The sequence below is a fragment of the Sminthopsis crassicaudata genome, chromosome 2 (assembly GCF_048593235.1).
Source record: "Sminthopsis crassicaudata isolate SCR6 chromosome 2, ASM4859323v1, whole genome shotgun sequence".
Taxonomy (NCBI): domain Eukaryota; kingdom Metazoa; phylum Chordata; class Mammalia; order Dasyuromorphia; family Dasyuridae; genus Sminthopsis; species Sminthopsis crassicaudata.
In genome coordinates this window covers 463,983,028-464,010,853 of record NC_133618.1, presented here as the reverse complement: position 1 = coordinate 464,010,853, position 27,826 = coordinate 463,983,028, and the positions used below count along the sequence as shown (strand labels likewise).

The 27,826-nt window shown below is 36.2% G+C and overlaps 2 protein-coding genes across 5 annotated transcripts in view; one reads left to right on the top strand and one right to left on the bottom strand.

Moving 5' to 3' along the window:
• Positions 1–3,234, bottom strand: part of MORN5 (MORN repeat containing 5) — a 59,250-nt gene extending 56,016 nt beyond the window's left edge. The window contains exons 1-2 of one of the 4 annotated variants that reach the window (XM_074292981.1): positions 3,065–3,234; positions 1,578–1,725 (exon numbers count right to left, since the gene is read on the bottom strand). In XM_074292981.1, coding sequence (XP_074149082.1) covers positions 1,578–1,725; positions 3,065–3,111 — 195 coding nt within the window. In that variant the 5' untranslated portion in view covers positions 3,112–3,234. Of the gene's footprint in view, positions 1–1,577; positions 1,726–2,895 lie in introns of all 4 variants that reach the window. The other 3 variants (XM_074292982.1, XM_074292980.1, XM_074292979.1) reach the window with 3 other exon arrangements.
• A 35-nt stretch (positions 3,235–3,269) lies between these two features.
• On the top strand, positions 3,270–20,350 carry NDUFA8 (NADH:ubiquinone oxidoreductase subunit A8). Its single transcript, XM_074292983.1, is given in 5 exon segments — positions 3,270–3,436; positions 9,062–9,225; positions 15,497–15,662; positions 20,008–20,071; positions 20,074–20,350. Coding segments are annotated over 5 exon segments (516 nt in total). The 5' UTR covers positions 3,270–3,385; the 3' UTR covers positions 20,145–20,350.
• Positions 20,351–27,826: the final 7,476 nt, after the last annotated feature.

Here is a 27,826-nt window from a genome sequence, read left to right as displayed (position 1 = left end):
AGAGAGAATTCCCAAGTACACATAAGACCAAAAGTGAAGATTTAGGGGACTCTAAACATAGGAGTGCATCCTCTCAATCCAAATTCTTCCGTGATGTCTATTACATTTGTTGTTTTAGTCTTTGTCTTGAAAAAGAACATTGGATTTGTGGTAAGGGATCTCAGTTTGAATCTTGGATGTCATATTTATTAGCTATGTGATTTCATGAAAGATTTTTTTTTTTAATTATTTGCTGAGGCAATTGGGGTTAAGTGACTTGCCCAGGGTCACATAGCTAGTAAGGGTTAAGTGTCTGAGACCAGATTTGAACTCAGGTCCTCCTCACTTCAGGGCAAGTACTCTATCCACTGTGCCACCTAGTTGTCCCTTGACCTTGTGCAAGATTATAGGTTTATAGGATTTAGAGGTGGAAGGGACCTTGGATGTCATCATACCTTCATTGTTTTGGTAAGGTAATTTGTCTGACGTCATATAAACTAATATGAGGTGACCTCATATCTCAGCTCAGCTCCTTACTACTTGTGTGACCTTGAGGAGGTCAGATAGCCTCTCTAAGTAGTAATTTTCTCATCTTCATCTACTTGCTGAAAGTTCTAATGCTTGGTGTTTGAAGTTAAGGAAGGGGAGACAAAGATGAGTAGGATATGAGTTCTAATTTATAAACAAATTGCTATAATATAAGAGAGAGTGTGATAAGTGCCACTGAGGGCAGCAGAGTGCTGTGGGCATTCAGGGAAGGGAGAATTTAAATCTCACTGGTAAGATTAATAAAGGGAAGACTGGCATTCAAGAGGAGGAGAAAGCATTCAAGATGGGCCTAGAAAGATGGAGAGTATTTGAAGAAACAGTAATTTAAGGAGGAGGGGTAAAGGAATGGGTGATCTTTCAGCTCCCTTCCTTGTATAAATGCTAAATAAGAGAACCAGGATTTAAAATCAGGTCTTCTGGCTATCAGTTGGTACTTTCTATTATATTCTCTATAAGCCTAATTTTCTACATTTGCAAAATGAGGTAGTTAAGTGATTTAGGTGAGAAAGCACTGGCTCTAAAGTCAGGAAGACCTGAAATCAAATCTGGCCTAATACATTCACTATATGTGTGATCTTGAGCAAGTCTACTTAAGTTTTCTTAATTTAAAATGGGGATAATGATAGTAGTTATCTCATAGGCTTGTTGAGAGGAACAAAGGAGATACTATTTGTAAAGTGCCTGTCACATAATAGGTACTATATAAATGCTAGTTGTCATTAAAATACGGACAAAAATCTTTGTATTTCCTATATCACAAGATGATTATTATTTGGAAAAACACTTTGCAAATCTTAAAGCACTCTAATATGAGCTATTATTTTTATTATCTCTATATCTCTTGAACTTGTTCCTTTATAGGCATAGAACTTGTATGTATCTCTTGAATAAATTGTTCAATAAATGTTCATTGGCTGAATTAATGGATGTTGAATAAATCTTTGTTGAATGAATTAATGATTAAACTGTGTACAGTAGAGAAAGAAAAGGTTTTCTATTCAAGGGCCTTTGTTCTGTTTTTATTGTGTCTCCTGGAAGAAGCCAGGTACCTGTATGATTTTTCCTTTTTCCCATGTGGCATCATATTGGCTCCCATTAGGAAAGTGCAAAGTTCCTTTGCCATGAAACATTCCATCTGTCATTTCCCCTTGATATTTCGTTTCCGTTGGGAGAATGTACAAGGCCTTGCCCTCCATCCTGTTTTAAGAAGACACATAGAATGTTATGGAATATTATTACAATGAGAAACAAAAACTGGAAATAAATTATGTTTGAGAATTGGGAACTGGGGAATGATTACACATACTGTGATATATCAATGTAATAGAATTTTATTGTGCTACAAGGAATAACAAATACGAAGAATTTAATGAATTCTTATCTTCATTATAAGGGGGAATCCTCTATGAGTGAACAAAGCAGAATCAGAAGGATATACATATTACAACCACATAAATGAACACAACTTCAAACAGTATCAAAACTTAGATGAACCACAATGGGCAATATTGAAATTAATTTAGGAAAGACATGCACTCACCTTTTTTACCCACAGGACACTACTGAAATGTAAGGTTGCATTTAACCACTACCATAATCACTCTTGTGCTTTTGACCTATTTGGGGGAGATTTTATATTATGAAGTTCAATTGTGAATGTTAGGGTTTAAAATGTAAAAAGTGGCAAAACAGAATTTATCAATGAAAATTCTAAAAAGAATCTCACAGAATCCCAGAAATGTTGCCATGGAAGAAGCTTTTGAACCAAGAAAGTCAGAGATTCAAATACGAAATCACAAACCATCAGGCTGCAGAAGGTGGAAAGTTTATCTATGAAAGGGGCGTTAGAGTGTAAAGTGCTGTGAAACCTGAAATAGGTCGTAGAACACAGAACATCAGCTCTAAATTGACCCTTCAAGCAGAAGAGTAGAACCGAACACTGAAAGGAAATGTTAGAAACCAGAACCGGACTGTTCCGTCTGGGATAGTTTGTCACCTGCCATTTAACAGGTGAGTGCTGAGCGTCACGCGGCGAGACAGAAGCAGAGCTTGGAAAGCTGAAGCCCGCTTCAGTCCACCGTGGTTCCTCTTCATAGCAGGCGAATTTGGTTTTTTTCAGGTGAAATTTATTTATGGAAACGTCGACATTTGGAAGGATAAGAAGGCAGTTTGTAAGAGTGTGGGCCCCTTTCAGCGCTGCCTCAGCTGGTAAGGGTGGGGGGAGTGGCCTCTGTGCAAACGCGGGGTTATGGGATTTGACAGGCTTGAGGGAGATGGGGTCAGGCGTGACATAGAACGGGCAGCGGGAGTTCCCAGTATGTCGTGAGGGCGGCGCTATCGCGACAGGACGGATCGGTAAATGCGCACTTAGGCTTAAACGGGGCAATGCGTCGGGTTGGCATCAGGACACCGCAGTAGGTCTTGTTGCCATAGGGGAGGCAAGCGCAGCAAGGCTCGGAGGAATTATCCTTTGGTTCTTCCAATTCCGGTTCCATCTTCTTTTCAGGGCAGTGTGTTTACAACGTTCTTTCCTTACCTTCCACGAACATATTCTCCAAAGTACTGGCTGCCGGTGTACTGCATAGCATCTGCTCTACAACTGCCAGCGGCCGCTACGGCGTATAGAGCCCTCACTATAGCAACTGACCCTGCGCATGCTCCGTCACCTTCTCAGGCTCCAGCACTTCTTTGCGCTTGCGTACAGCCCCCGGGAGCGGGCTGAGCGAGCGCCCGGTCCGGCTCCTGCGTTTGCGCATGCGTCACTGCAGCGCGACTCGGGAGCAGAGTTCGGGAAAGGGTAGTTCAAGGAGATCCGGGACGGACCGAGCGGGTTCGGGTCCCGTGCGCCGCCGCCGCCATGCCGGGGGTGGTGGAGCTGCCCACCTTGGACGAACTCAAAGTACAGGAGGTGAGTCTCTGCTGTCGGCGAGCTCCTGACGGTACGGGGCCGAGCCCGGGCCTTGCACCTTCCGGGCCTGGCTTCTCTCAGCGCGTCCAGAGCCTCCTTTAGGCCGGCCCCTCTCCGGAGCCCCCCGCCCGGTATTCTTTTCCCAGGACCCCTGCGTTCTGTTCCCGGCCAGCCCGCTCTCCCTGTAACTCTCCTTCTCTTCCTGCCGACCCTTGTTCTTAGTCACCCCTGTCACCCCTGCCCCTTGCACTCTCTTCCTGGTCAGTCACCTTCGTATTCTCTGTGCAGCGGTCTCCCCATCCTCCTGCCCTGCTCCGATCTCTCTTGGGTAAACTGTGACTCAGACCACTCCGTAACCGAGAACCGTCCCTCCTCCTTTCCACCCCACCACTGGGCCTGACTTCCCTCCGCCCCCACTTTTATGGTTCCCTCTTCCCGGGCCTTCCTGGGAGACCTTAACAAAGGGCCGCGTTTGTTTACTCCCGCAGCGGCGCCCCCGGAGAGGCCGGCTCGCCCCCTCAGACTCGCTTCCTTTCAGCTCTCTATCAGTCTTGGAACCTCCCCCTCCTATTTTTCTCCTACTAAGTGCCGGCTCCCTCACGCCCTTCGGCTAAGGGGAAAGCCCGCGATCCCTGCCCTCCTTTACTCTTTCTGGATGCCGGCACGAGGCTGTCATTAGGTGAAGCCGGGAGACCCAGTCCCCGACGTCTGTGTCCGGAACCTGATGACGTAGCTGGCTGGACGAGACGGCCGACTCAGTAGTTGTCACTGGTGTTTGTAGCTAGTAAGTAGCCGGTAGCAGAAGTGGGGCCTGAGGCTCGGGCACTTCTGGTTCTATTTCTGGCTGCCGTGGATGTCAGCCTGACCTTGTCTGCATTGTAGTGGAGTGGCGACAACCCAGACTGAGAGGCAACAGAACTCTGCCAGTGTTCCCTTGGCTAATTGGATAAATATCTGACTTTGTCAGAGCCGGAATCGTGTATCTGTTCTAGGCAAAATCTGGAATTTGCATATTTAAGGGATTGGTCAGTTTTGCTGAACTTTATTTCTTTGTCTAATTTTTGTTTTGTTTTCTTTAGAAGGTTCGTTCAGTGCATGAATATAAGGAGTTGATTTTTGGGGGGTAAGAGGTTGGTTATGTTTTTAGTTTTTAGGGATCTGGAAGGAAACTGGATCTATGATTTCATTAATAGAGGGAACTTTTAGGTGAGGAAACTCCCTCTATCACTGCTGGTCTGCACTTTCTCTTTAGCTTATATATAGCTTTAGAGAGCTGCACTGAGAGATTTAAGAGCACACAGGTTATTACGTGAAACCTGAATTTGCGCCCAGGTCTCTTCTATTGTAAAGCACCGTGAGGACGACAATCTGTTTTATTTAAACTTTGTATTTCTCCTGGCACCTAACCCAGTGTTCCATGCATGTCATGCCTTTAAATGAAATGAGTTAATGAATAATCTATTTTTTAAGCCAGTAGAACTTGACATTCAGACTTGGGTTTGAGTCTACCAGTGTGGCTGTCTGCACTTGGGAGACCTTCAACAAATGTGTAGACCCATCTGTTAGTGGAGGGCAGCAGGGCTTTCCTGGCCCTCAGTTTTCCCCATTGGTGTTTCTGTCTACAAGATATCTTTCCACTTCAGAAGTGATTGTGAGGGCTTCCAGTTGATCAATGATGGACAGAGGTAGCTACACCCAGAGAAGAAACACTGGGAAGTGAATGTAAATTGTTAGCACTAATATCTGTCTGCCCAGGTTACATGTACCTTCGGAATCTAATGCTTATTGTGCAACAAGAAAATGGTATTTACACACATATATTGTATCTAGGTTATATTGTAACACATGTAAAATGTATGGGATTACCTGTCATGGGGGGGGAGGGAGTAAACGGAGGGGGGGATAATTTGGAAAAATGAATACAAGGGATAATATTATTAAAAATATATAATAATAATAAAAAATAAAAAAAAGAAGTGATTGTGAGGGAAATGCCATCTAAAATCTCAAAATGTAATACACATATGTTACAGAGAAAGGAATTGGTACATGTGAGATAAAGACTTTTCAATCAACAAGAATCTGTTTTGGAAAAAGATCCTGAATAAATGTGTACAGATAGTAGATAAGTAAGCTGTTAGTGACTTTGAGTTCCACAGATGTTTGAGTGCATACAGTGTTCAGGTCCTGAGATAAATGTTGGGATGGGGGTGAGGAATAAAGTACTAAACCCTCCTCTCTTCTCCTCCTGTGCCACTTTACTTGATCTCCTAGCTTCCAAGCTGATGACTCTCCAGTCTGCCTCTCCTGCCCAAGCTCTCTGCTTCCTTCCAACCTTGAGAATTCAACTCAGAAAACTATTACATTCAGCATGCCCAGAATGGACTTCATTATCTTCCCCCCCAAGTGTTTCCCTGCTCCTGCATTCCCTGTTATGCAATGGGCATCACATCCCTCTAGTCCCTTAGGCTCACATCCCAGGGTTCATCATAGTCTGCACTGTTCCCTCCCCTCCAGTCTTTGCCAAGACCTGTCAATTTCATCTTTGTAAATCTTTCATGTATCAAGCCCTTTCCTCCTGTGATACTGACGCCACTCCAGAGCAGGCGCTCATCACTTTATGTCTGCTGCAGTGCTGGGTCTGCCTTAAGTCTCTCCCTATTTCAGTCTAATCTTCATTCAGCCACTAAGGTGATTTTCCTGAAGCAAAGGTTTGATCATGTCTCCCCTATTCACTAAATTCTACTGGCTTCCATTACTTCCAGAATCATTCCTATAGCCACCTCATTTGTTTCCAGTTGTGTTACACTTTACTCCCTGACACAACTATTCAATCCAGTGACTCTGGCCTTCTGGCTGTTCTTGAGTGATATTTCATCTCTTGTCATTTTATTATTTCCTGTTTGTCCTGTATATAGTTTGCTTTTTATATGTTTGTTTACATTGTGTCTTCCCTGATTAGACTGTAACCTAGACAACTTTGGTATCAAAATTGGTGTGCCCTTGGAGGCTGGAATTGTCTTTTGCCTCTTTTTGTATCCTCAGTGTTTAACACAGTGCCAGACACATAGTAGATTCTTGTTAAATGCTTAATGAGTGATTGATTCTATTGCTTCGAATATGAATATCAAACTTTTCTTTCCTGCCAAATCTAGCTCATATAAAACTTGCATGTGACAGATGCTTCTGTTACTTAGTTTTTAGTCTCTTCACCTAACCTTCACAGGATAAAAGGCACCAGCCCAGTTTGGATTTACAGTTGTGTTAACAACAGCTTTTGTTTTTTTCTTCCTTAATATAATTTGAATTTGCTAATAGTGCCATTTGTCATGTTGTAATTTCAGGCACTAGAATAGAATCACTTTGGGATCATGGCATATTTTAACTACTTGGACAATCTATTTCTCCTCCCTTACTATCAATTTTTCTTTTCTTTTTGTTTTTTTTTTCCCTATCAATAGCATTTTATTTTCCCAAATACATGTAAAGATAGCTTTCAACATTCATTCCTGTAAGATTTTGCATTCCAAATTTTTAAAAATCACCTCTCCTCTTATCAAGGCAGCAGGCAATCCAATAGAGGTTAAACATGTATAGTCCTTCTAAACATATTTCTATATTTGTCATATTACATAAGAAAAATCAGACCAAAAGGGGGGAAAAAACACAAGAAAGAAAAACCAAACAAAAAAAGGTGAAAATAGTATGCTTCAATACACATTCAGTCTCCATAGTTCTCTCTCTGGATATGAGTGGTATTTTTCCATTCCAAATATATTGGAATTATCCTGGGTCACTGCACTGCTGAGAACTTACTAAATCTTAGTTGGTCATCACATAATCTTGTTGTTAACTCTGTACAGTGTGCTCCAGATTCTGCTCACATCACTCAGCATTAGTTCATGTAAGGCTTTCCAAGCTTTTATAAAATTAACCAGCTTATCATTTCTTATAGAACAATAATATTCCATTATATTCATATACAATAACTTATTCAACCATTCCCCAGTTGATAGGAATCTATTCAATTTCCAATTCCTTGCCACCAGGAAAAGATCTACTACAAAGATTTTTGCATGCATGGCTCCTTTTCTCTCTTTTATGATCTCTTTGGGGTACAGACCCAGTAATATAATACAGCTGGATTAAAGGGTATGCACAGTTTTATTGCTCTTTGGGCATAGTTCCATATTCTATAATGGTTAGATCAATTCAGGAGTCTAACAGCAATGCATTAATATCCCACTTTTCCACATCCTTGCCAACATTCATCATTATCTTTTCCTGTCATCTTAGTCAATCTGAGAGGTGTGAAGTAGTACCTTGGAGTGGTATTAATTCACATTTCTCTAATCAATAATGATAGCAGAACTTTTTTCATATGATATATAAATGACTTTAATTTCTTCATCTGAAAATTGTTTATATTCTTTGACCATTTAGAGAATGACTTATATTATACATTTGACTCAATTCTCTATATATTTTAGAAGTGAGACCTTTTTCAGAAACACTGGCTGCAAAAATTATTTCCCAGCTTTCTGCTTCCTTTCTTGGCAGCATTGGTTTTGTTTGTACAAAAACTTTTTAATTTATTGTATTCAAAATTAGCTATTTTGTATTTCATAATATTCTTTAGTTCTTCTTTGACCATAAATTCCTCCCTTCTCCATAGATCTGACAGGTAGACTATCCCTTTCTCTTCAAATTTGCATATAGTATCATCCTTTATGCCTAAGTTATGAACCCTTTTCAACCTTATCTTGGTATAGGTTATGAGATGTTGGTCAGTGCCTAGTTTCTGCCATACTATTTTCTAATTTTCTCAACAATTTTTGTCAGGTAGTGAGTTCTTATTCCAGAATCTGGAGTCTTTTGTAGTTATCAAACATTAGATTGCTATAGTCATTGATTATTGTGTCTTGTATACCTAATCTATTTCACTGATCCACTATTCTGTTTCTTAGTCACTACCAATGGATTTTGATGACCACTGCTTTATAATATTTTTTCATTAATTCTCTTAATATTCTTGTTCTTTTTGATGAATTTTGTTATTACTTTTTCTAGCTCTGAAAGTAATTTTTTTGGAAGTTTGATTGGTGTGACACTGAATAAATAGAATAATTTAGGTAGAATTGTCATTTTTATTATATAAGTTTAACCTACCCATGAACAATTGATATTTTTCCAGTTATTTAAATCTAACTTAATTTGTGAGAAAAGGGTTTGTAATTGTGTTCATATAGTCTCTGGGTTTGTCTTGGTAGGTAGATTCCTAGATACTTTATATTATTGAAAATTACTTTAAATGGAATTTCTCTTTCGATCTCTTGCTGCTGGGCTTTGTTGGTAATATATAGAATTATCATCCATTTTTCACAGCAAATAATGTACATAGTTTTTATTGTGATTTTCTGTAATTATTTCATTATAAGTCTCTTTATTTTCTTATATTTTATTTATTTAGGGCTGTTGTCTATTTGGGGCCAGTTTATATTCTGCTCAATTCAGTCATTAAGATATGTGGCAAAACATCCATTTCCTTAAGGAGTTTATGAGCTCATAGCTCATAAATTTGTTTCTGTTCACAAACACATGATTCTTCTAAAACTTTTCTTGCAGGTGAATGTCAGTTCTGCCGTACTAAAAGCTGCAGCCCATCATTATGGTGCACAGTGTGATAAAATCAATAAAAAATTTATGCTTTGTCGCTGGGAAGAGAAAGACCCAAGGCGATGTTTAAAAGAAGGGAAACTTGTCAATCAATGTGCTCTGGATTTCTTCAGGTAAAGATTTCTCTATGTAAATATCTTCATAAAAAAGCCAATTGGTTGAGCAAATGAAGATATTTTTATTTAATTCAACAAAATGCCTATTTTGTGAAAAGCATTATTGCTAGGTACTGTGGAAACAAAGATGAAATAGTCCCTGAATTCAAAAAGCTTATATTGTACTCTGGATGTACAAAATAATTTGGGACAGGGTCAGTAATAGAAGAATCAGGAAAGTTATTAGAGGATTTGACATCGGAACAAACTCTGAAGAAAGATCAGAGGATCATAGACTTTGAGACAAAAAGTACTTTGTAGGTCATCTAGGCCTGTGTCAGATACCAACTGCATCACTCTCTCTGCAGTCTGAATCTGATTTAAATGTAATTAGGAAATATTTAATAAAATAAATAAAAATACAATAGGGCATAGATAATATTAATACATAGTTTTCTAAGTCAATAAGTCTGCAGGGATTTGTGCTTTAGTGGCTCCCATTTTTATATGAAGGAGATATTCCTGATTTAACCCAGTCCTCTTATTTTTACATTCAAGAAAACTGAGGTGGAGATATTAAATAACTTGCTCAAGAATGCATAGCAGATTATCAATTGGAGAATGGCTGAATAAATTGTGGTATATGAATGTTATGGAATATTTTTGTTCTGTAAGAAATGACCAGCAGGATGATTTCAGAAAGGCCTGGAGAGAATTACATGAACTGCTGTTGAGTGAAATGAGCAGGACCAGGGATCATTATATACTTCAACAACAATACTATATGATGATCAATTCTGATGGATGAGGCCATCTTCAACAATGAGATGAACCAAATCAATTCCATTTGTTCAGTAATGAAGAGAACTAGCTACACTGAGTGAAAGAACTATGAGAAATGAGTATGAACCACAACATAGCATTTCCATTCACTCTGTTTTTGTCTGTTTGCATTTTTGATTTCCTTTTCAGGTTATTTTTACCTTATGTCTAAGTCCGATTTTTCTTGTGCAGCAAAATAATTGTATGAATATGTAAACATATATTGTGTTTAACATATACTTTAACATATTTAACATGTATGTGTCTACCTGCCATCTAGGAGAAGGGGTGAGGGGAAGGAGGGGAAAAGTTGGAATAGAAGGTTTTGCAAGGGTCAATACTGAAAAATTACCCATGCATATATCTTGTAAATAAAAAGCTATTTAAAAAAAAAAAAAAAAAGAATGCATAGCAGAGCTGAGATTTGAACCTAGGGTCTCACACTCTGAGTCCAAAATTCTTATGATAGACAGAAATAAAGAAGGTAATGTATTTCAAGAATTAAGCTCAATTTGTATAAATTCCTAGAATTGAGAGAATATTAAATTTAGAAGGTAGCAACTGGAAGTTATTTATAGAGAATAATATGTGAAATAAGGCTTTAAAATTGTTGGTTTGCTGCATATTGGCAATATCACTCAGAAAAGGCATGGCAAAGACATGTTTTAAAATGGGTGAGGGACTTCATAGGTGAGACATAGCAATTAAGTATATGTATTTTCCCAAGGTACTTGTCTCTGCCTCTTATAATGAGAGGAATTACTGTTTAATTAATATGATATTATACTAACATTATAATATAAATAGCAGCTTATTCTATTTATTGGATTTAGCAATTTCCAAGTCTTTTTGTTATTGAAACTTCAGGAAATGCGTAGTGCAAGTATTGTCTCTTACTGATGAGGGAACTGTGGCTTACAGAGATGATTTGATCATGGCTTAACCCTAGGTCTCTTGACACTAATTCAATGGCTTTTTCTATTCTATTACATTCATATGTGAAACATGGATAATAAGACATAATAGAATTAACTTAAGGAAAACTCTGAAAAAGACTTTGGAAATTAGAACTTTTCATTTTTTTAAAAGGAGATTCTCAGCATAGTCATTTCTTATGATTTAGGTATACCATGGTCCCATGGTAAAAGTTTCTTTCTCATTTTATCCCAAGCTTGAAAGCTTCTTTGGGAAAAAGCCTTTAATCTTGAGAATGTCAGAGACAGGGTTAGCTTGTATAGATTCTGAGGTGACAGAAATGAGCTTGATGTCATGAATAACCTCAGGAAATTGACTAAAGCTGTCATAAATCATGAAACTGTAGAATATTCGTGTTAGAAGGAATTAGAGACTATTTAGTGCAATCTTCTCATTTTACAAGTAAAGAAACTGAGACCTAATATTGACTTAACTGTTCCCTTACAATAAATTAGTAGCAGAGTCAGGGTTTGGAGCCTGGTATCCTGATTCTTAGCTCATTACTCCTTCCACTACATAATGAATTTCTGGGTTAAAAACCGCACTAGAGTTCTTTTTTTTGGGGGGGGTGCCCTGAATTGACCTCTGTCATCATCGTCATCATCCTATATAGAGGCATATTTTTTATAAACTTGTTTTGTAAAAAGGTCATTAATACATTGTAATTAAATTTGGTTTTTACTGCATATTTGATACAAGGAATTTTTCCCCCCCTTTTCAATAGAACTAGGGAGGTAAAGATAGGAGAAAGAAATAGTTAAAAATAAATTTAAAATCTACAATATAACCAAATGCTACATTATACACCTTCATTTAATTGATTGTCTAAGATAAGAAACTAATAGTTAGCCACCATCTAAAGGAGTCCTTGAGTTCTAATTTGAGTAACTTTCCCAGGGGGGTCTGCTTTCCATTTCATTTGGAAGTTGATCCTAACAAGTAAATTCCCCTCTTCTCCCTGCAATTTTACCTCATATCATGTTCAAGAATTCATTTTAAAATTTGTTAACTACATGGTGAGTTCACCAGACTCAGTGTTGGGGTAGAAAGCCCAGGGTAGGTTCAGAGCCTACATAATAGTTTGGTTTGGATACATGTAAGGGACTAGCATAAGAAAGAGGGCTAAAAAAGAATGGTGCCATATTTGTTAATTATGCTATGGAGAGGCTTTTTGTTCAAGTCTGGTTCATTCCAGCTGTGAAGTATTGTGAATATTATATACCAAGCCTTCTGCTGTCAGTTTTGTCGATTAGTTAAATTTCTAACTAACTTACCAGATAGTAAGAAGTCACACTAAATATTTTCTAAGCAAAAGACTGACATGACTACATGGCTGATAGAGATTTATTTATTTATTTATTTATTTTTGCTACTAAGGATAATTATTTTTGTAACAATAAAAAGATAGATTAGAGAGTTAAGGCAAGAAGATCTTTTGGAAGGCTATTGTTAGGAAATGCATAGAGTGCCCTGTCCTAGGCCCAACAGAGTACCTTTGACCACTGACCTTTGCAGTGTCAAATCTACCCGGCTTGCCTCCTCTGAGGCCTTCAAAGGTCTCTGGCCACGATCTCTTGAATCTATAGTTTAATAACCGGTAGCACGCTCAAGAACAGCCACGTGTAATCTTAAAAGCCTTTATTATACCTACTCACATAATGCCCTGACTTGATGCCCTGCCTTGTTGGTTCCCGAGTGAACACCTGGTCAGATGACCCACGTGTTCACTATCAAAATCCTTACCTCTTTCAGCTATCCATCCCGGCTTGGCCACCCAGGTTAGGGAGCCAGGTTAAAGAGTGCCACGTTACTTGTAGCAGTGTAACCAAAGGCAAACCATTTAACATTTCTAAGCCTCAGTTTCTTCATCTATAAAATGAGGATGGTAATGTATTTAGTATAGGTTCAAATAAAATATTGTATATAAAACACTTTGCCTACCTTATGTATATGCAAATTGAATATCAATTATTATAGGAATCCATGTGAATATAATGAAATCCTTTATTAAGGAGGTAGTAGTGGGAAAGGAGGAATGATTCTGAGATGTGTTGATAACTTGCTAAATGATCAGATGTAAAAGGGAAGAATTGAAGATAAACATATATATATACAGAAGTTATAAAAGTGAGAAAATCTCAAGTCTCTCCCTGTTCCAGGCCATCCTCCACTTAACTGTCATATCGATCTTATTAAAGAATGGATCTGATCATGTCACTCCCCTATTCACTAAACTCAACCCTAGGATCAAATATGAAATCTTCTGTTTGATTCTCAAACCCTTTTATAATCTGAACCTCTTCTAGCAATACTGGTCCCTTGCTATTCCTGGAACAATATAATCCATATTCCAAATGGCCATTTTCACTGGCTGTCTATCCTCATGCCTGGTTTTCTTTTCCTTCCCATTCTGCTCCAGGCTTTCCTGGCTTCAAATGTCAATTAAAATCACAACTTCTACAGGAAGTGTTTTCCAATCCCCTTTGATGCTAGTGCTTCTCTCTCTATTGAGTGTCTTCAGTTTATCCTATATAAAGGTTGTCTATGCATATGTTATATATATAGAGATCTATCTATCTACATTTTATTTTTACTCAGTTGTTTCCATGTTGTTTTTCCCATTAGATTGTGAGTCCCTTGAGAGTAGTCTTTTGTCTTTTCTTCGTATCCCTAGCACTTAACATAGTAACCCTGCTTATAGGAGCTAGTAACTTTTCACATACTAGGTACTTAACTGATTGAAAATAGGTGAATGAAGGTACTAAAGAATTAGTGACCTCAGAAGGATCAGATTTTGAACATGTTGTATTTGTATGCAAATCTACAACTTGAATTTTTCTAGGATCAGCTAATAGTATTGTCTCATTTGTTTTAGTTACAACTTGTGTATCTCACATTATTAAGGACACTGTAGTTTGGTAAGTGAGGAGGTAGAATTTGCATTAGAGACTTTCAGGAGCCTAAACTTTAAGCATTTTTCCCTCTTTGGGCTAGAAATCTTTTTAAATTGAAGTATACATTTTCTCAGAAAATAACATAACCTTTTCTTGAGGATCCAGAGCTGCTTTTATGTATATTAGTTGATGTAGTGTTCTGTAAAATACTGTGCTTAGTGGTCTCAGAATGAGCTTTTGTGCTTTTGACTTCTTTGTCTGCTTTTTGAAGTAGTCTTGTCTTTTCTCTCATAGTCATTTGCTATTCTTTACCTTGTGCTACTTATCTGCTCTGGTTTTAAGAATCAGATTAACTTATTTGAACTATCAAGTGTTAATAGGTTCTTCTAAGGGAGAGAGAATTAGGGCCTTGCTTAATTCTGTGATCTCTGTTTTGGCTTCTCTATGGCCTTTTAGGTTAGTTTTCTAGTTCTCAGATATCTTTCCAATAATAATTCCTACTGCATAATCGAAGTTTTTGATACAAAAACATTTTTGATGTATTAGAAAGAGTGCTAGATCAGAAGGTCTTTGTTTTAATCTTTTCACATCTCTAATTCTTTTGTCCTCATTTCAAAAAAAGGGAATATTTTACTACCTACTTTGTAAACTCATTGTAAATATTAAGATGATATAAGTAAAGTGCTTAGGAAATAATCTACATATTATTTTATATGTATAAACACTTAAGGATCATCATCATCATCATTACTATTATTGTTGTTATTAGCTACCAGTTTCATTCCACTGATTTATGTGATAAGCATTAATTTAGTGCCTTCTGGTGTTTTAAGCACTATGCCAGAGATACAAAAATGAAACCATTTCTGCCCTCACAGAACTCACATACTGTTGGGGAGGATGATATTCATAGATGAGTAAATACAAAGTCAGTTTTGGGGATAAATGGGGAGCAATAGCATCTGGGAGGATCAAGATAGATCTCTTGAGAGAACTAGAACTTTATTTGAGTCATAAAAGAAACTAAGGAGTCCTTTGAGGAGAGGTACAAAGTCTGCATTAAGTTGTTTGGCTAGAGCAGAAAATGTGTGAAGGATGTTTAGTATTCAGTAAGCTGAACAAGGTAGGCTTAAGCTGTGTGAAGAAGCTTAAATGCCAAACAAGTTTTTCTTTTTTAAAAAATACAGTTTGAAACCATTGGAGCTTCTTGAGCAACAGAGTAATATAGTCAGACCTCTGATTTTGGAACATAAAATTTGTCAGCTGTGTAAGGGCTGGATTGAAGAGAGAAATCATCTTTTGAATTTTATTCTAGAATGTACTTTGCCATTATGAATCATGGAATTTAGGTTTGGAAGAGACCTTAGATATCATATAGGTTTTTTTCCTCAGTTTTACTGAGGAAATTGATATCCTAAAAAATGTATTGCTCACAGATTACACAGTTACATGGTCAACAGAGATACACAGATAACAGAGTCTAACTGTATCCAAGCTTTCTGATTTCAAATCTAATAGTTTATGCTTTTTTACACACTCATCACTTTTCTCCCTATTTTGCTTCCCAGTAAGCTAACTTTTTAGTTTATGCCTTTCAGGAGTATAAAGACACACTGTGCTGAGCCTTTTACTGAATATTGGACCTGTGTTGATTATTCTGAGCTTCAAGAGCTTCGTCGATGTCGCAAGGAACAGGCAAAATTTGATAGCTGTGTCCTGAACAAACTGGGCTGGGTTCGTCCTGATTTGGGAGAATTGTCAAAGGTAAAAGATTTGTAGATTACCTTGTTCTTAAACCAATAGTTGGGTAAAAGCAGAAGTAACATTGTAGTAAAAGGGAACTTCATTGAGGTTAGCCTTTGTCCTTGTAAATATGGTAGACTTACTGAAATCCAAGTTTGTAAAACAGGAAAATAAGATTGGATGATTACTGATATATATATATATATATATATATATATATATATATTTTTTTTTTTTTTGCTAAGGCAGTTAGTGTTAAGTGACTTGCCCAGAGTCATACAGCAAGGAAGTATTGTCTGAGGTCAAATTTGAACTCAGGTCCTCCTGACTTCAGGGCTGGTGCTGTATTCATTGCGCCACCTGGCTGGCCCAATTACTGATATTTAAGAAGGAATTTTGTTTTATAGAAAGATCCTTTCCCTAGAGTCTTTGTTTTCTAGTCAAGTTGTGGGGTTGGAACATGGGGAAGGTGCTTGGAAATTAAAAAAAAAAGGGAAGAAAAGAAAAATGAAGTGTTAATAAGATGGTGATATAAATCAGTAAAAAAATTAGTAGGGGAAATCAGATTTGGAGATTTTGCTACTTGTAAAGAACTCTGAGACCCAGTTTCCCATTCTTTAAAATAAAGGAGTTGATTTAAATTAATCTTAACATTCTGTGCTCTATTACTGTCCATTCTAAGATTCCTTTTAACTATCATTATGTGTTTTTAGAATCCAACTCTAATGTTTTCTACTCTTAAGTGTCTTTTCCTGTTACAGATTTCAGATCTAAACGGCCATCTATCTAGCTTTACTAATACTGTAAAAAAAGAATTCCCTTTAAAACTACTCCAAAACAGCTTATTCAGCCACTATATGCAGATTTCAAAATTTCCTATCTCCTGGATTAGTCCATTCTTCTAATTATCAGATAGTTTTTCCTTATAATAAGTTTAAATTTGCATCTTTGTAACTTTCCACACATTGCCCACTGGGGAGCTAAGTGAAACAAATCTAAGCCACCTTTGTATGGCAAATTCCTTGAGGATTTCTGTCTTAACAATCCTCACCACCCTTCCCCGATCTTTTCTCTAGATCCTTCAGTGAATCCTCATATGTATAAGCCACAGATGAATTCAAAGCCTGATTGACCTGATTGAGATTTTCCCCAGTTTATGTGTCCTTCCTAAAATCTGATAGCTGTAACTGAACATAATATTCCAGATGTGATCTGATCAGGACAGAAGACAGAAAGACTCTTGCCTCCTTATCCCTGGATACCATCTCTATTAATAGATTAAATTAGCTATCCCATTATTGGCTCATGGATCTTATAAGCCACCAACACTCCTCAGATCTTTTTTCAGACAAACTGCTATCTAGTCATGTTTCCTCCCATTTTACACTTGTGAAAGTTAATTTTTTTTTTTTTTAGTCTCTTTTGGGTTAAAAGATTCTACAATGTAAGATTCTAAACTTATGCCTATTAAAATTTATCTTCTTTTACTTTGTGCAATTGTCAAGATCCTTTTGAATCCTAGTTCTGTCATTAAGTATGTTAGCTTGTTCCTCCACCTTGTGTCATCAGCAAATTTGATAAGCATGATATATATGCCTTTATCTAAGTTATTTTTAAAAATATGAACTAGTCAAGCACAGAACCTTGGGTACTCCACTGGAAACCTTCTTACAAATTAAAATTAAACCATTATTGACTACTCTGACTTCAGCCATTCAACCAGTTCCCAATGCATCTAATTTTATTATCATTTTGCTTATATGATTCTATCCTTTCCACAATAATAGCCCAAAATTTTTATCAATTTCTTTACTAACATTGGGATAGAATATTATCTATAACATCCCCTGTAGTTCTTTCAACATGTGTGATCTGTTTCATGTAGGCCAAATAATTTGAGTTTCTCAGGGGAAGTTAGAGTCTCTTTTACTGTGTTTTTATTTGTTTTGGAATTCATTTCCTTATTAGTCATATTTGTTCTGTCTTCCCTTTTTAAAGTCATTCATTCAAAAAACATTTATTAAGCACCTACAATTATCTAAATACTGTGCTAGATGCTATTTGATTCTTCTTGTCAGAGAAAATAGAATCCAATGAGAGCTGAGTGATTCTCTGTCAAATTGTAATCACAAAAATTACTAATTTTTATATATGACTTAAAGTTTGAAGACTTCTTTTTAAATGTTTTATCATTTGATCCTTGAGCAACCTTGTGATCTAGGGGATGATATCCTATTTTATAAAAAAGCAAACTGGTGGTGAGAAACGCTAAGTCAGAGGTTCTCAAACTACTGCCCGAAGGCCTCAATTCGTGCTGAGGACATTTATGCGACCTGCTGGGTTATGGCACATGGGCTGAGGGGAGGAGACAGAGTGTGAGTTTTTGTTTTTACTATAGTCTGGCTCTCCAACAGTCTGAGGGACAGTGAACTGGCCTCCTATTTAAAAAATTTGAGGATCGCTGCAAAGTGATTGCCCAGGGTCACAGCTAGGCTGTGTCTGAGACAGAATTGGAATTCATCTTCCTGATTGTAAGGGCCTTATTACTCTATCTACTACCCTACATCATCCTATCTGCCCTGAACAGTAATCCTGTCTTTTTAAAAATTCTCTTTCTATCAATATTAAAAAAACAAAAACAAACAAACAAAAAAAACCCCTAAACCAAAAATCTCTTTTGTGGTTTTCAGCTTTCAATGTTAGCTTCAGTTCTTTTTGTTTTTTAGATTTAGCTTCTGATTATGTTGTTACAGCCCATTTGATGCTTTTTTATTTTTCTTCTGTCATCTTCCCTTCTCTCTTCTGTATGTTTTTATTTTTAAAAAAAAAACTTAAGCTAATTGAGTTCTCTATAAATCCATATCAGGCAATTTCTTCTTTTTTTTTTTTTTTTCTCATTGTAATTTTCCTTTGGATCTATAGAATTTCATTCTTGAAATTTTCCTGTTTCTTCTGGCCTCATTTCCCTTGTATGATTTTTAGTAATGGGATCATGCATGTGCATTTTAAAAAATCTGCCCCCCAGAAATCTAGGGTACATGTCATACTATTCTTGCCTTCTTCTCTATCAGAATCTTTGTTTCTTTGATTATATGAAACTATGATTAATACCAAAATTTTTAGCAGCGTGTCTGTTGTATAAAACAAGATAAACCAATCCTATTTTATGAGTTATGATCCCAAAGTTCTTTTTACTTGAATTTAGTTGTTGATATTTTTCAGTTGATTCTTAATTTTTGAATATATAATCTTTGCACTTAGTGGGAATGTTACCACTGTGACCTCTCTGGTCTCAATCAGTTTGACCTTTTTGGGTCTCAGTACCTCATGTAAAAAATGGGAGTTTGGACTAAATGGCATCTATGGTCTTATACAGTTCTAAAGCTGTGATTTTAAGATTGGGCGTACTTTTGAAAGGTTTTCTATCTGTCTTTGATTTGTATCCAGTTAGATTTATTACCTCCTATGCATAAAAACTATCCTAATGACAATTCTCAATTCAGTGCTACATTATAGTTTACATAGTGTTTTCCTCCTCATATCCTTCCTGGGTATGTTAGAATATTGTTATTCTCCTTTTACTGAGTATCAGAAAAGAGAAGTCACCTGCCTGAGGAAGCCCAGAGGTAGGTAGAACTCCACCCCATTTCTTTAGACTTCTCATAAGGTCTTATAGCTTATGTATGTAGAGATCTTATAAAGGTTGAACTAGGGATGGAATAAGAGAGTGAAAGTGGAGAAGATTCAGTAGTTTTCCCAGAGACTGCATGTTATAGTAGAAAAAATTCTGATTTAGAATCAGAATACCTAAGTTCTTTTGAATATCTGGTAAGTATTCATGAAGCAGTCATTTCATCTCCTTGAATCTCAGTTACCTTGTCTGTGTAATGAGGTTGACCTAGATATTCCCTCTGGTAGCTACCACTTCTGATATTCTGTACAAAGCTCAGTCAGGAGAGACTCTTCAAATCTGGCTCACACATTGATGACTTGGAGGACCATGGGCAAGTCAACCTCAGTTTCCTTTTCTATGGTAATTCTTGCATTGCCTGCTTCAGGGAATTATTGTGAAGAAATGACTTTGTAATTTTAAAAGCCATATAAAAATGTATTTTATTTAATTTATACTTTAACATATGTAACATGTATTGGTCAACCTACCATCTGGGGGAGGAGGATGGGGAGAAGGAGGAAAAAATTGGAACAAAAGACTTGGCAATTGTCAGTGCTGTAAAATTATCCATGCATATATCTTGTAAATAAAAAGCTATAATAATTTTTTTAAAAGTCATATAAAAATGAAAGTGTCTGCTACTGCACACCTATCTCCTAAAACTTCATTTGCTTCTCTTCCTTTCTTTTCCAGGTTACAAAAGTGAGCACACCTCGACCTGTACCTGAGAATCCCTATCATTCTAGACCAAGACCAGAGCAAGTCCTGTGTATGAGGGAGATTTGAAGCCTGCAACACATGGCAGCCGATTCTATTTCTGGAACTGGTAGAAGAAAGAGCTATGTCTAGGGAGCTCAAACTCAAGCAATGAGTACAGAATTAAGACTCTTGTCCAGCTTGTCTACAGGACTAGTGGAGTCCTTTCCAGGAAAATAAAAAAAGATAACCTAATTTATGTGGCGTGTCACTTAATTTTATATTTTTTTCCTGATTCTTAAGGCAAACAAGCTGTTTAATAAAGATTTAAAGGAAATCATTTTATTTTATTATATTTTATTTAATCTTCTGACCCTTTAAGTTGATTTCTTCTCCTTGTTTTTAGGCTTCTCTTTCAGATAGTAGAAGCCATTGTCAAAATCACTGGGCTATGTATGACTCAAGAAACCCAAGTCCCATTACTTTCACTGTCTTTGGGTATGTTACACCCTTCTGTGAGGTGCAAAGAGATAAGAGGATTTGCCAAATGTTACATGCTAGCAAATATTACCAAGATTTGAACATAGTTCCTTTAATATAAAAATCTAGTATTTTCTTCATTATGCTATCTATCTATCTATCTATCTATCTATCTATCTATCTATCTATCTATCTATCTTGCCAAGAGTTATAACACCTGAAACTGACTATCATGAATATAGAAATACCCCACATTAAAGTTATTAATGGGTTATGGGGAAAAACAATGACCAGGTGAAAAAATATGAGAGGGCTTGAACTTCTATCACCATGAGTCTTGGTTCTTTGATTTTTACTTGGAATTCTTCCAAATGATGAATTCATATTTTATTTAAACTTTCACAATGTATTATATGAATATTGAACTTGACTGCCATTTGACACCAATATATGCATATTCTGAAAGAGGGCCTTATGTCTCATTGTGATATAGAAATAATTGATTTCCCAAAGGTTCTGAGAAGTTCCAAATACAGAGGAAGCAATAGTATAAACATACAAAGAGAGGTTTATCATAAGAAGATTAGCCACTAAGTCAGTGACTTAGTTTCCCTCCTAAGTTGAGGGAGAGTTCTTATGTTCATAAGGTAAGACAGAAGCCATACTGATCAAAATTATAAATTATTTCTTTTCATCAGTTGTAGTGGTGGTTGGGAAAGGGAGTGGTGAGGGATTGAAAATTAGTGTGGAAAAACTTATTAACAAAAGGCAGGCCAAGTTGTGAATTTTTCTTTTTACCATGGCAACTCATCAAGATTGATATTCTTTTTTTAAAAAATATTTTCCCTCCTCCAATTCCATGTTAAGACAATTTTCTAACTTTTTTTAAAAAAAAGTTTTGAGTTCCAAGTTCCATCTTTTTCACCTTTCTTCTCTGACCCCCTCCTTGAGATAGTAAGCAATCTGATATGTCACATATACACAATCATTTAAAACATTTCCATATTAATCATTTTGTACAAGAAAACTTGGCCAAAAAAGAAAGTGAAAAGTAATATCCTTCAGTCTATTTAGATGATACCAGCTAGTCCTTTTCTAGAGGCAGATAGCATTTTTCTCATGAATTCTTTATTTCAGCCTTGGATCATTGTATTGCTGAGAATAGCTAAGTAATTCACAGATATAGCTCATATCACTTTGCATCAGTTCTTCTAAGTTGAAGATTGATATCCTTTTTTTTTAAGTAGTTTTTTTCCCCAATTACATGTAAAGATAGTTTTCAACATTTATTTTTGTAAAAATTTAGCTCCAAATTTTTCTTCCTCATCCCTCGTCCCCAAAACAGCAAGCAATCTGATATAGCTTATACATATATTATCATGTTAGATATATTTCCACATTAGTCATATGTGAAAGAAGACTTGGAACAAGAGGAAATAACCATGAGGAAAAAAAAAAATTAAGGTGAAAATAGGATGTTTTGATCTACATTCAGCCTAGATCTTGCTCTGGATTTGGTCAGCATTTTTCATCACAAGTCCCTTGGAACTGGAAGACTGATACTCTTAAGGAAGTATGATCTTTGTTGGTAAAAGGGGGAACTCATAAGTAGAAAAGAACATTGCTTTAGGAGCCACCTTGACCACAAGAGGGGATTATTAACATTTTCAACATTAAAATTTGTGCTTAGGAAATTGGCAAATGCTAGACTTGATTTATTTTCTTGGTTGTCCATACTTGATGGAGAAAATATTAATGCAGAATAACTTTGAAAATGTGTTGTAAGTACATTTCTCTCTCCCCTTCACCCCCCAAAATTATTAAATATTTATGAGCACATTCCTGGGGTCTTTGAATTCTAGCCTTAGCACTTAGTTGTAGTATGATCTTGGACAAAAACATTTTACCTATTTGAATTTTCTTTCTTATCTGTGAAGTGAGGGGATTAGTTTTTAAGACCTCTGATGCTGGAGAGTCAATTCAAGTGTTTGAAAAAATATACCATGTAAATAGGAAGATATTAGGGTAGTCAGAGTTTATATCAAAGAAACATAGGCTCAAACAACTAGTTTTACGACTTGGGACAAATTGTTCAACCTTCTGAACTTCAGTTTCCTTATTAATAAAGTAATGATATAAATTTGTACCACTCATGGGAATGTGGTGAGAAATAGTTTCTAAACCTGGTACTATAAATAGTTGCTCTTTCTGCCTCTCAGGGTAGCTGTGAGAGAAATGTTTTGTAGGTTTTAAAGTATCATATAAATTGGAGTTATTAATAAATTTATTCCTTTGTTTCCAAATAATTTCCTAGAATTTAGATTCTCGGCTTTCTTTTCTGACATCACCAGCTAGTAGACAATAGATTTCCCTAAAGGTCCACCGGGTTGAAGCTTCTAGTACTAAATAGACTGAAAACATTCTTAGGCTGAAAAAAACTGTCAAGGTGTCTTGTCCTATAACCTATTTCAATAACAAGGAACTGGGGACTAGGAAGGCTCCACCCTCCCACAACTTGTTCAGACGAGCTCTAAGTTTGAAGAAATTAGTTTCCACCACTTCCCCTTTACATCCCATTTTCAGGCATTGCTGGCCAGATGTTTTTCCTGATAGACACAGGAGGTGTAGTCTGATCTCCCAACTCCAAAGCCCGGAAGCTGGGAGGTCTGAGTGTCAATTCCAACCCTGGGTGTGTTCCTTAACCTCGTTAAGAAGTGGAAATTGAGGACAAATAGAGGGACTAGTGCTTATCTACCTCTTGGGCAGGTTCTAGATGTCTGTTTATAAAGCTTTTCAGTTCAAAGCACTACTACAATGTTTTAATTCAGAGTGACCTTAAGGCACCAATTTTACCAGCTACATCTCTCTTTAATACTGATACTTCTTGGCACTGTCATTAATGGCTTGGACAAATAATTTTACTTTTCTGGGCCTCAGGGAGGGCTTGGTCTAAATGATCTAACATGCAATTCTGTCGTCTTAATATTCAATGTTCGAACATCCCTCCAGCAACAACTTTTTCTGAAGTCTCTTCTGATGTTAACATTTTATATGTATATGCTGTAACATTCTTATATTCCAAGTTTTAAGTCCATTCAACAAATTTTAAACAACTGATGTATGCAAAGCATACTGGTGATGGGAAAGAAAAAAATGATATAATCCTCTTTACTCAAGGAATTTACTTTTACCTGGTTTCTTTTAACTATAGTATTCTGTGGCTGTTCTAATATTTTATCTTCTGAAACCTCCTCTAAGTCTATTCAATCAGTTCAACAACAAGCAGTTATTAGACTGTTGGTGCAGATAGACCCAGGTGAAGCAGGCCCTGCCCTTGAGAAGTTTATCATCTCATCAGAGTCAGATCAAACATATACGTATCATTTTAAGAGGAAGGCATTATTAGCTATGGAGACAGGGGAGCAAGCACTTTGGAGCTTTGCAGAAAATGAAGGATTCTAAGAGGGAGATGAAGAATCAATTATAAAGGAAGCAGCCAGAGGGAAGCCCTGGAGATGAGAGGTAGAGGACTGAATAGGAACAACAGCAACAACTATTTTTTACCATATCACATATTGCTATGACCATGTTAATTTTATATTCAGAAACTTTCAGTGGCTCCCCATTGCCTACTAAATAAAATACAAGCAGAGGAGATTTCTGACCTGTTAAACTTTTTGTCTTCAAAGTCATACTCAGATACCTCCCTCTCTTTGAAGCCCTACTTGAACTATTGTACCATCTACCCCCCCAAATGCCATGAGAAATTTGAGGAGAGATCACCAAATGAGCTCCATAATATCTTTTCAATTTTAAATATTTCATTTTCCCCCAATTACATAGAAAAACAATTTTTAAACATTCATTTAAAAAATATTTTGAGTTTCAAATTCTCCGTCCTTTTCCTCCTCCTCACATTGAAAAGACAAGTAATTTGAAATAGGCTAAGCATGAAAAAAACATTTCCATATTAGTCATGTTGTGAAAGAAAACAGACAACCCCATCCCCAAATAAAGTAAACAAATAGTACGCTTTGATCTGCATTCAGACTCCATCAGTTCTTTCTCTAGAGATGGATGGCATTTTTCATCACAAGTCTTTTTGAATTGTCTTGGATCATTGTATTACTAAGTCATTCAGAGCTGATCATTGTACAATCTTACTGTTACTGTGTACAGTATCTTCCTGAGTCTACTCATTTCCCTTTGCATCAGTTCATGTAAGTCTTTCCAGGTTTTTCTGAAACCATCATACTCATCATTTCTTATAGTACAATAGTATTTAATCACAATTATCGTTCAGTCATTCCCCAATCGATGGGAATTCCCTCAATTTCCAATGCTTTGCCACCACACACAGTACTAAAATATTGTTATACATATAAGCCGTTCTCTCTGTTTCTCTTTGTCTTTCTGTCTCTTCCCTATCTCTGTTTCTATCTCTCTGTCTCTGTCTCTCTCTCTCTGTTGTATATAGACCTAATAGTGGTATTGCTGGATTAAAGTATTTGCACAGTTTTATAGCCCTTTGGGCGTAGTTCCAAACTGCTCTCCAGAATGGTTGGACCAGTTCACAACTCCACTAACGATACATTAGCATCCCAATTTTCCCATATCCCCTCCAACATTTGTTATTTATTTTTCTGTCCCATTAGCCAATCTGACAGTGTAAAGTGGTATCTCAGAGTTATTTTAATTCACATTTCTCTAATCAATGGGGATTTAGAATATTTTTTATATGACTATAGGTAGCTTTGATTTTTTTTTTAACTGCCTATTCATATCCCTTGACCATTTATCCATTGGGAAATGACCTGCATTTTAATAAATTTGGCTCAGTTTTCTATATATTTGAGAAAGGAAGCTTTATCAGAAAAAATCTGCCATGAAGTTTTTTCACAGTAATTATTATTAATTCCTCCTACTCTATTTTCCCTCTTTTGTCCAACTTTCTTTTTACTCTGTCCATTTTCACAAGTATTCTGCTTCTGATTACTGATTCCCTCAATTTATCTTCCCTGCTATTAGCACCATCCCCATTCTTTTGCCATTCTCTTATCCCCTTCTTCTGTAAAATAGATTTCTATATCTTATTGAGTGTATATATTATGCTCATTTTGAGCCAATTCTAATGGAAGTAAGATTTAAGCACTCTTGGAACTTCCTTATCTTCCCTTCCATTATAAAAGGTGTTTTATATTCAGAAACTTTCAATGGCTCCCCATTGCCTACTAAATAAAATACAGAGGAGATTTCTGACCTGTTAAACTTTTTGTCTTCAAAGTCATACTCAGATACCTCCTTCTCTTTGAAGTGACACAATTTACCTCACCCTACTTTTCCTTTTCTCCTTCTCCCAATACATTCCCTTTTCCCCCTAACTCTTTAATTTTTAAAAAAGATATCATTACAATATATCCAATTCACACCCATGCCCTTTGTCTATGTGTACTCCTAATTGCCTAATAATAATAAAGCTCTTCAAAGCTACAAGAATCATCTTCCCATGTAGAAATATAAACAGTTTAGCCTTATTGAATCCCTTACAGTTTTTTTTTCCTGTTTGCTTTTTTATTTTCTCTCAAATATTCTGTTTGAATATCAACTTTTCTAATTTGTTTTTTTTTTTTTTTTCATCAGGAATGCTTGAAAAACCTTTATTTTATTGAATATCCATTTTTCCCCCTGAAGGATTTTATTCAGTTTTGCTGGTTAGGTGCTTCTTGGTTGTAATCCTTTGCCTCTGCAATATCATATTCCAAGCTCTGATTCTTTAATATAGAAGTTGTTAAATCCTGTTTTATCTTGACTGTGATTCCATAATATTTGAAACTCTTTCTGAATACTTGAAATATTTTCTTCTTGACTTGCATGCTCTGGAAGTTTTCATTTGGAGATCTTTCGGGAAGTGATTGGTAGATTCTTCCTATTTCTGTTTTATCCTTGGGTTCTAGACTACCAGGGCTCTTTTCCTTAATAATTTCTTGAATTATGTTGTCTATACACTCTTTTTATTTTGACTTTTTAAGTAGTCCAATGATTCTTAAATTATTTTTCATGAATCTGTTTTCTAGGTAAGTTATTTTTCCAATGAGATATCTCACATTTTCTTCCATTGTTTCATTATTTTGATTTTGTTTATTGTTTCTTGATGTTTTATATAGTCATTAGGTTCCACTCGCCAAGTTCTAATTTTTAAGAAATTATTTTCTTTAGTGAGCTTTTGTGACTCCTTTTCCATTTGGTCAATTTGGCTTTTTAAAGAGTTCTTCTCTTCAGTGAAATTTTGCCTCTTTTCCTTTTTGTCTTCTGTTTTTTAAGGTGTTGTTTTCTTTAGTATTTTGTGTGCCCCCTTTTCCAAATTATTGATTTTCCTCACATTATTTTCTTTTATCACTTCCATTTCTTTTCTTTCTTTTTTCTCTATCTCTCTTATTTTATTTTTAACCTATATTTTGAGCTCTTCCAGGAATTCTTTATGGGCCTGAAATCAATTCACATTTTTAGAAGCTTTGGATTTAGCAGTTTTAAGTTTGTTGTCTTCTTCTGAATTTGTGTTTTGATTTTTCCTGTCATGATAGTTACTTTATTTTTTATTTTATCTATTTATTTTTTATTAAAGCTTTTTATTTTCACAACACATGCATGGATAATTTTTCAACATTGTCCCTTGTAAAACCTTGTGTTCCAATTCCCCCCCTCACCTCCACTTCCTCCCCAGATGACAAATAACCCAATATATGTTAAACATGATAAAATTATGTTAAATCCAATATATGTATACATATCTATACAATTATTGTGCTGCATGAGAAAAATAAGATCGAAAAGGAAAAAAATGAGAAAAAACAAAATGCAAGCAAACAACAACAAAATAGTGAAAATGATGCATTGTGATCCACACTCAGTTCCCACAGTTCTCTTTCTGGGTATAGATGGCTCTCTTTATTACAAGATCATTGGAGCTAGCCTGAATCATCTCAAATTGTATTTGCTCAATTTTCCAGTCTATTTCTTTAATTTTTTTAAACTTTATATTAAAGTTGGACTTTGTTCCTGGGGTGAAAGGGCATTGTCCCAAGATTCACAATTTTATGCAGCTGTTTTTAGAATTAGTTCTGAGGGATCTGTAAATTTTCAGTTCTTTCAAGGTGTTATGATCTAAGGAGAAGTGCATTTACTATTCTTCTTTCCTGTGCTCTGTCTGATCTATGAGTGACCACAAGCACTTTTTCACCGTGACCATGGCTCCTTAGTCTTAGGTAGTTTCAAGCTTTGATGTGCTAGTATTCCCCCACACCCTGGGACTGCAACTCAGGACTACAGCTTGGATCCA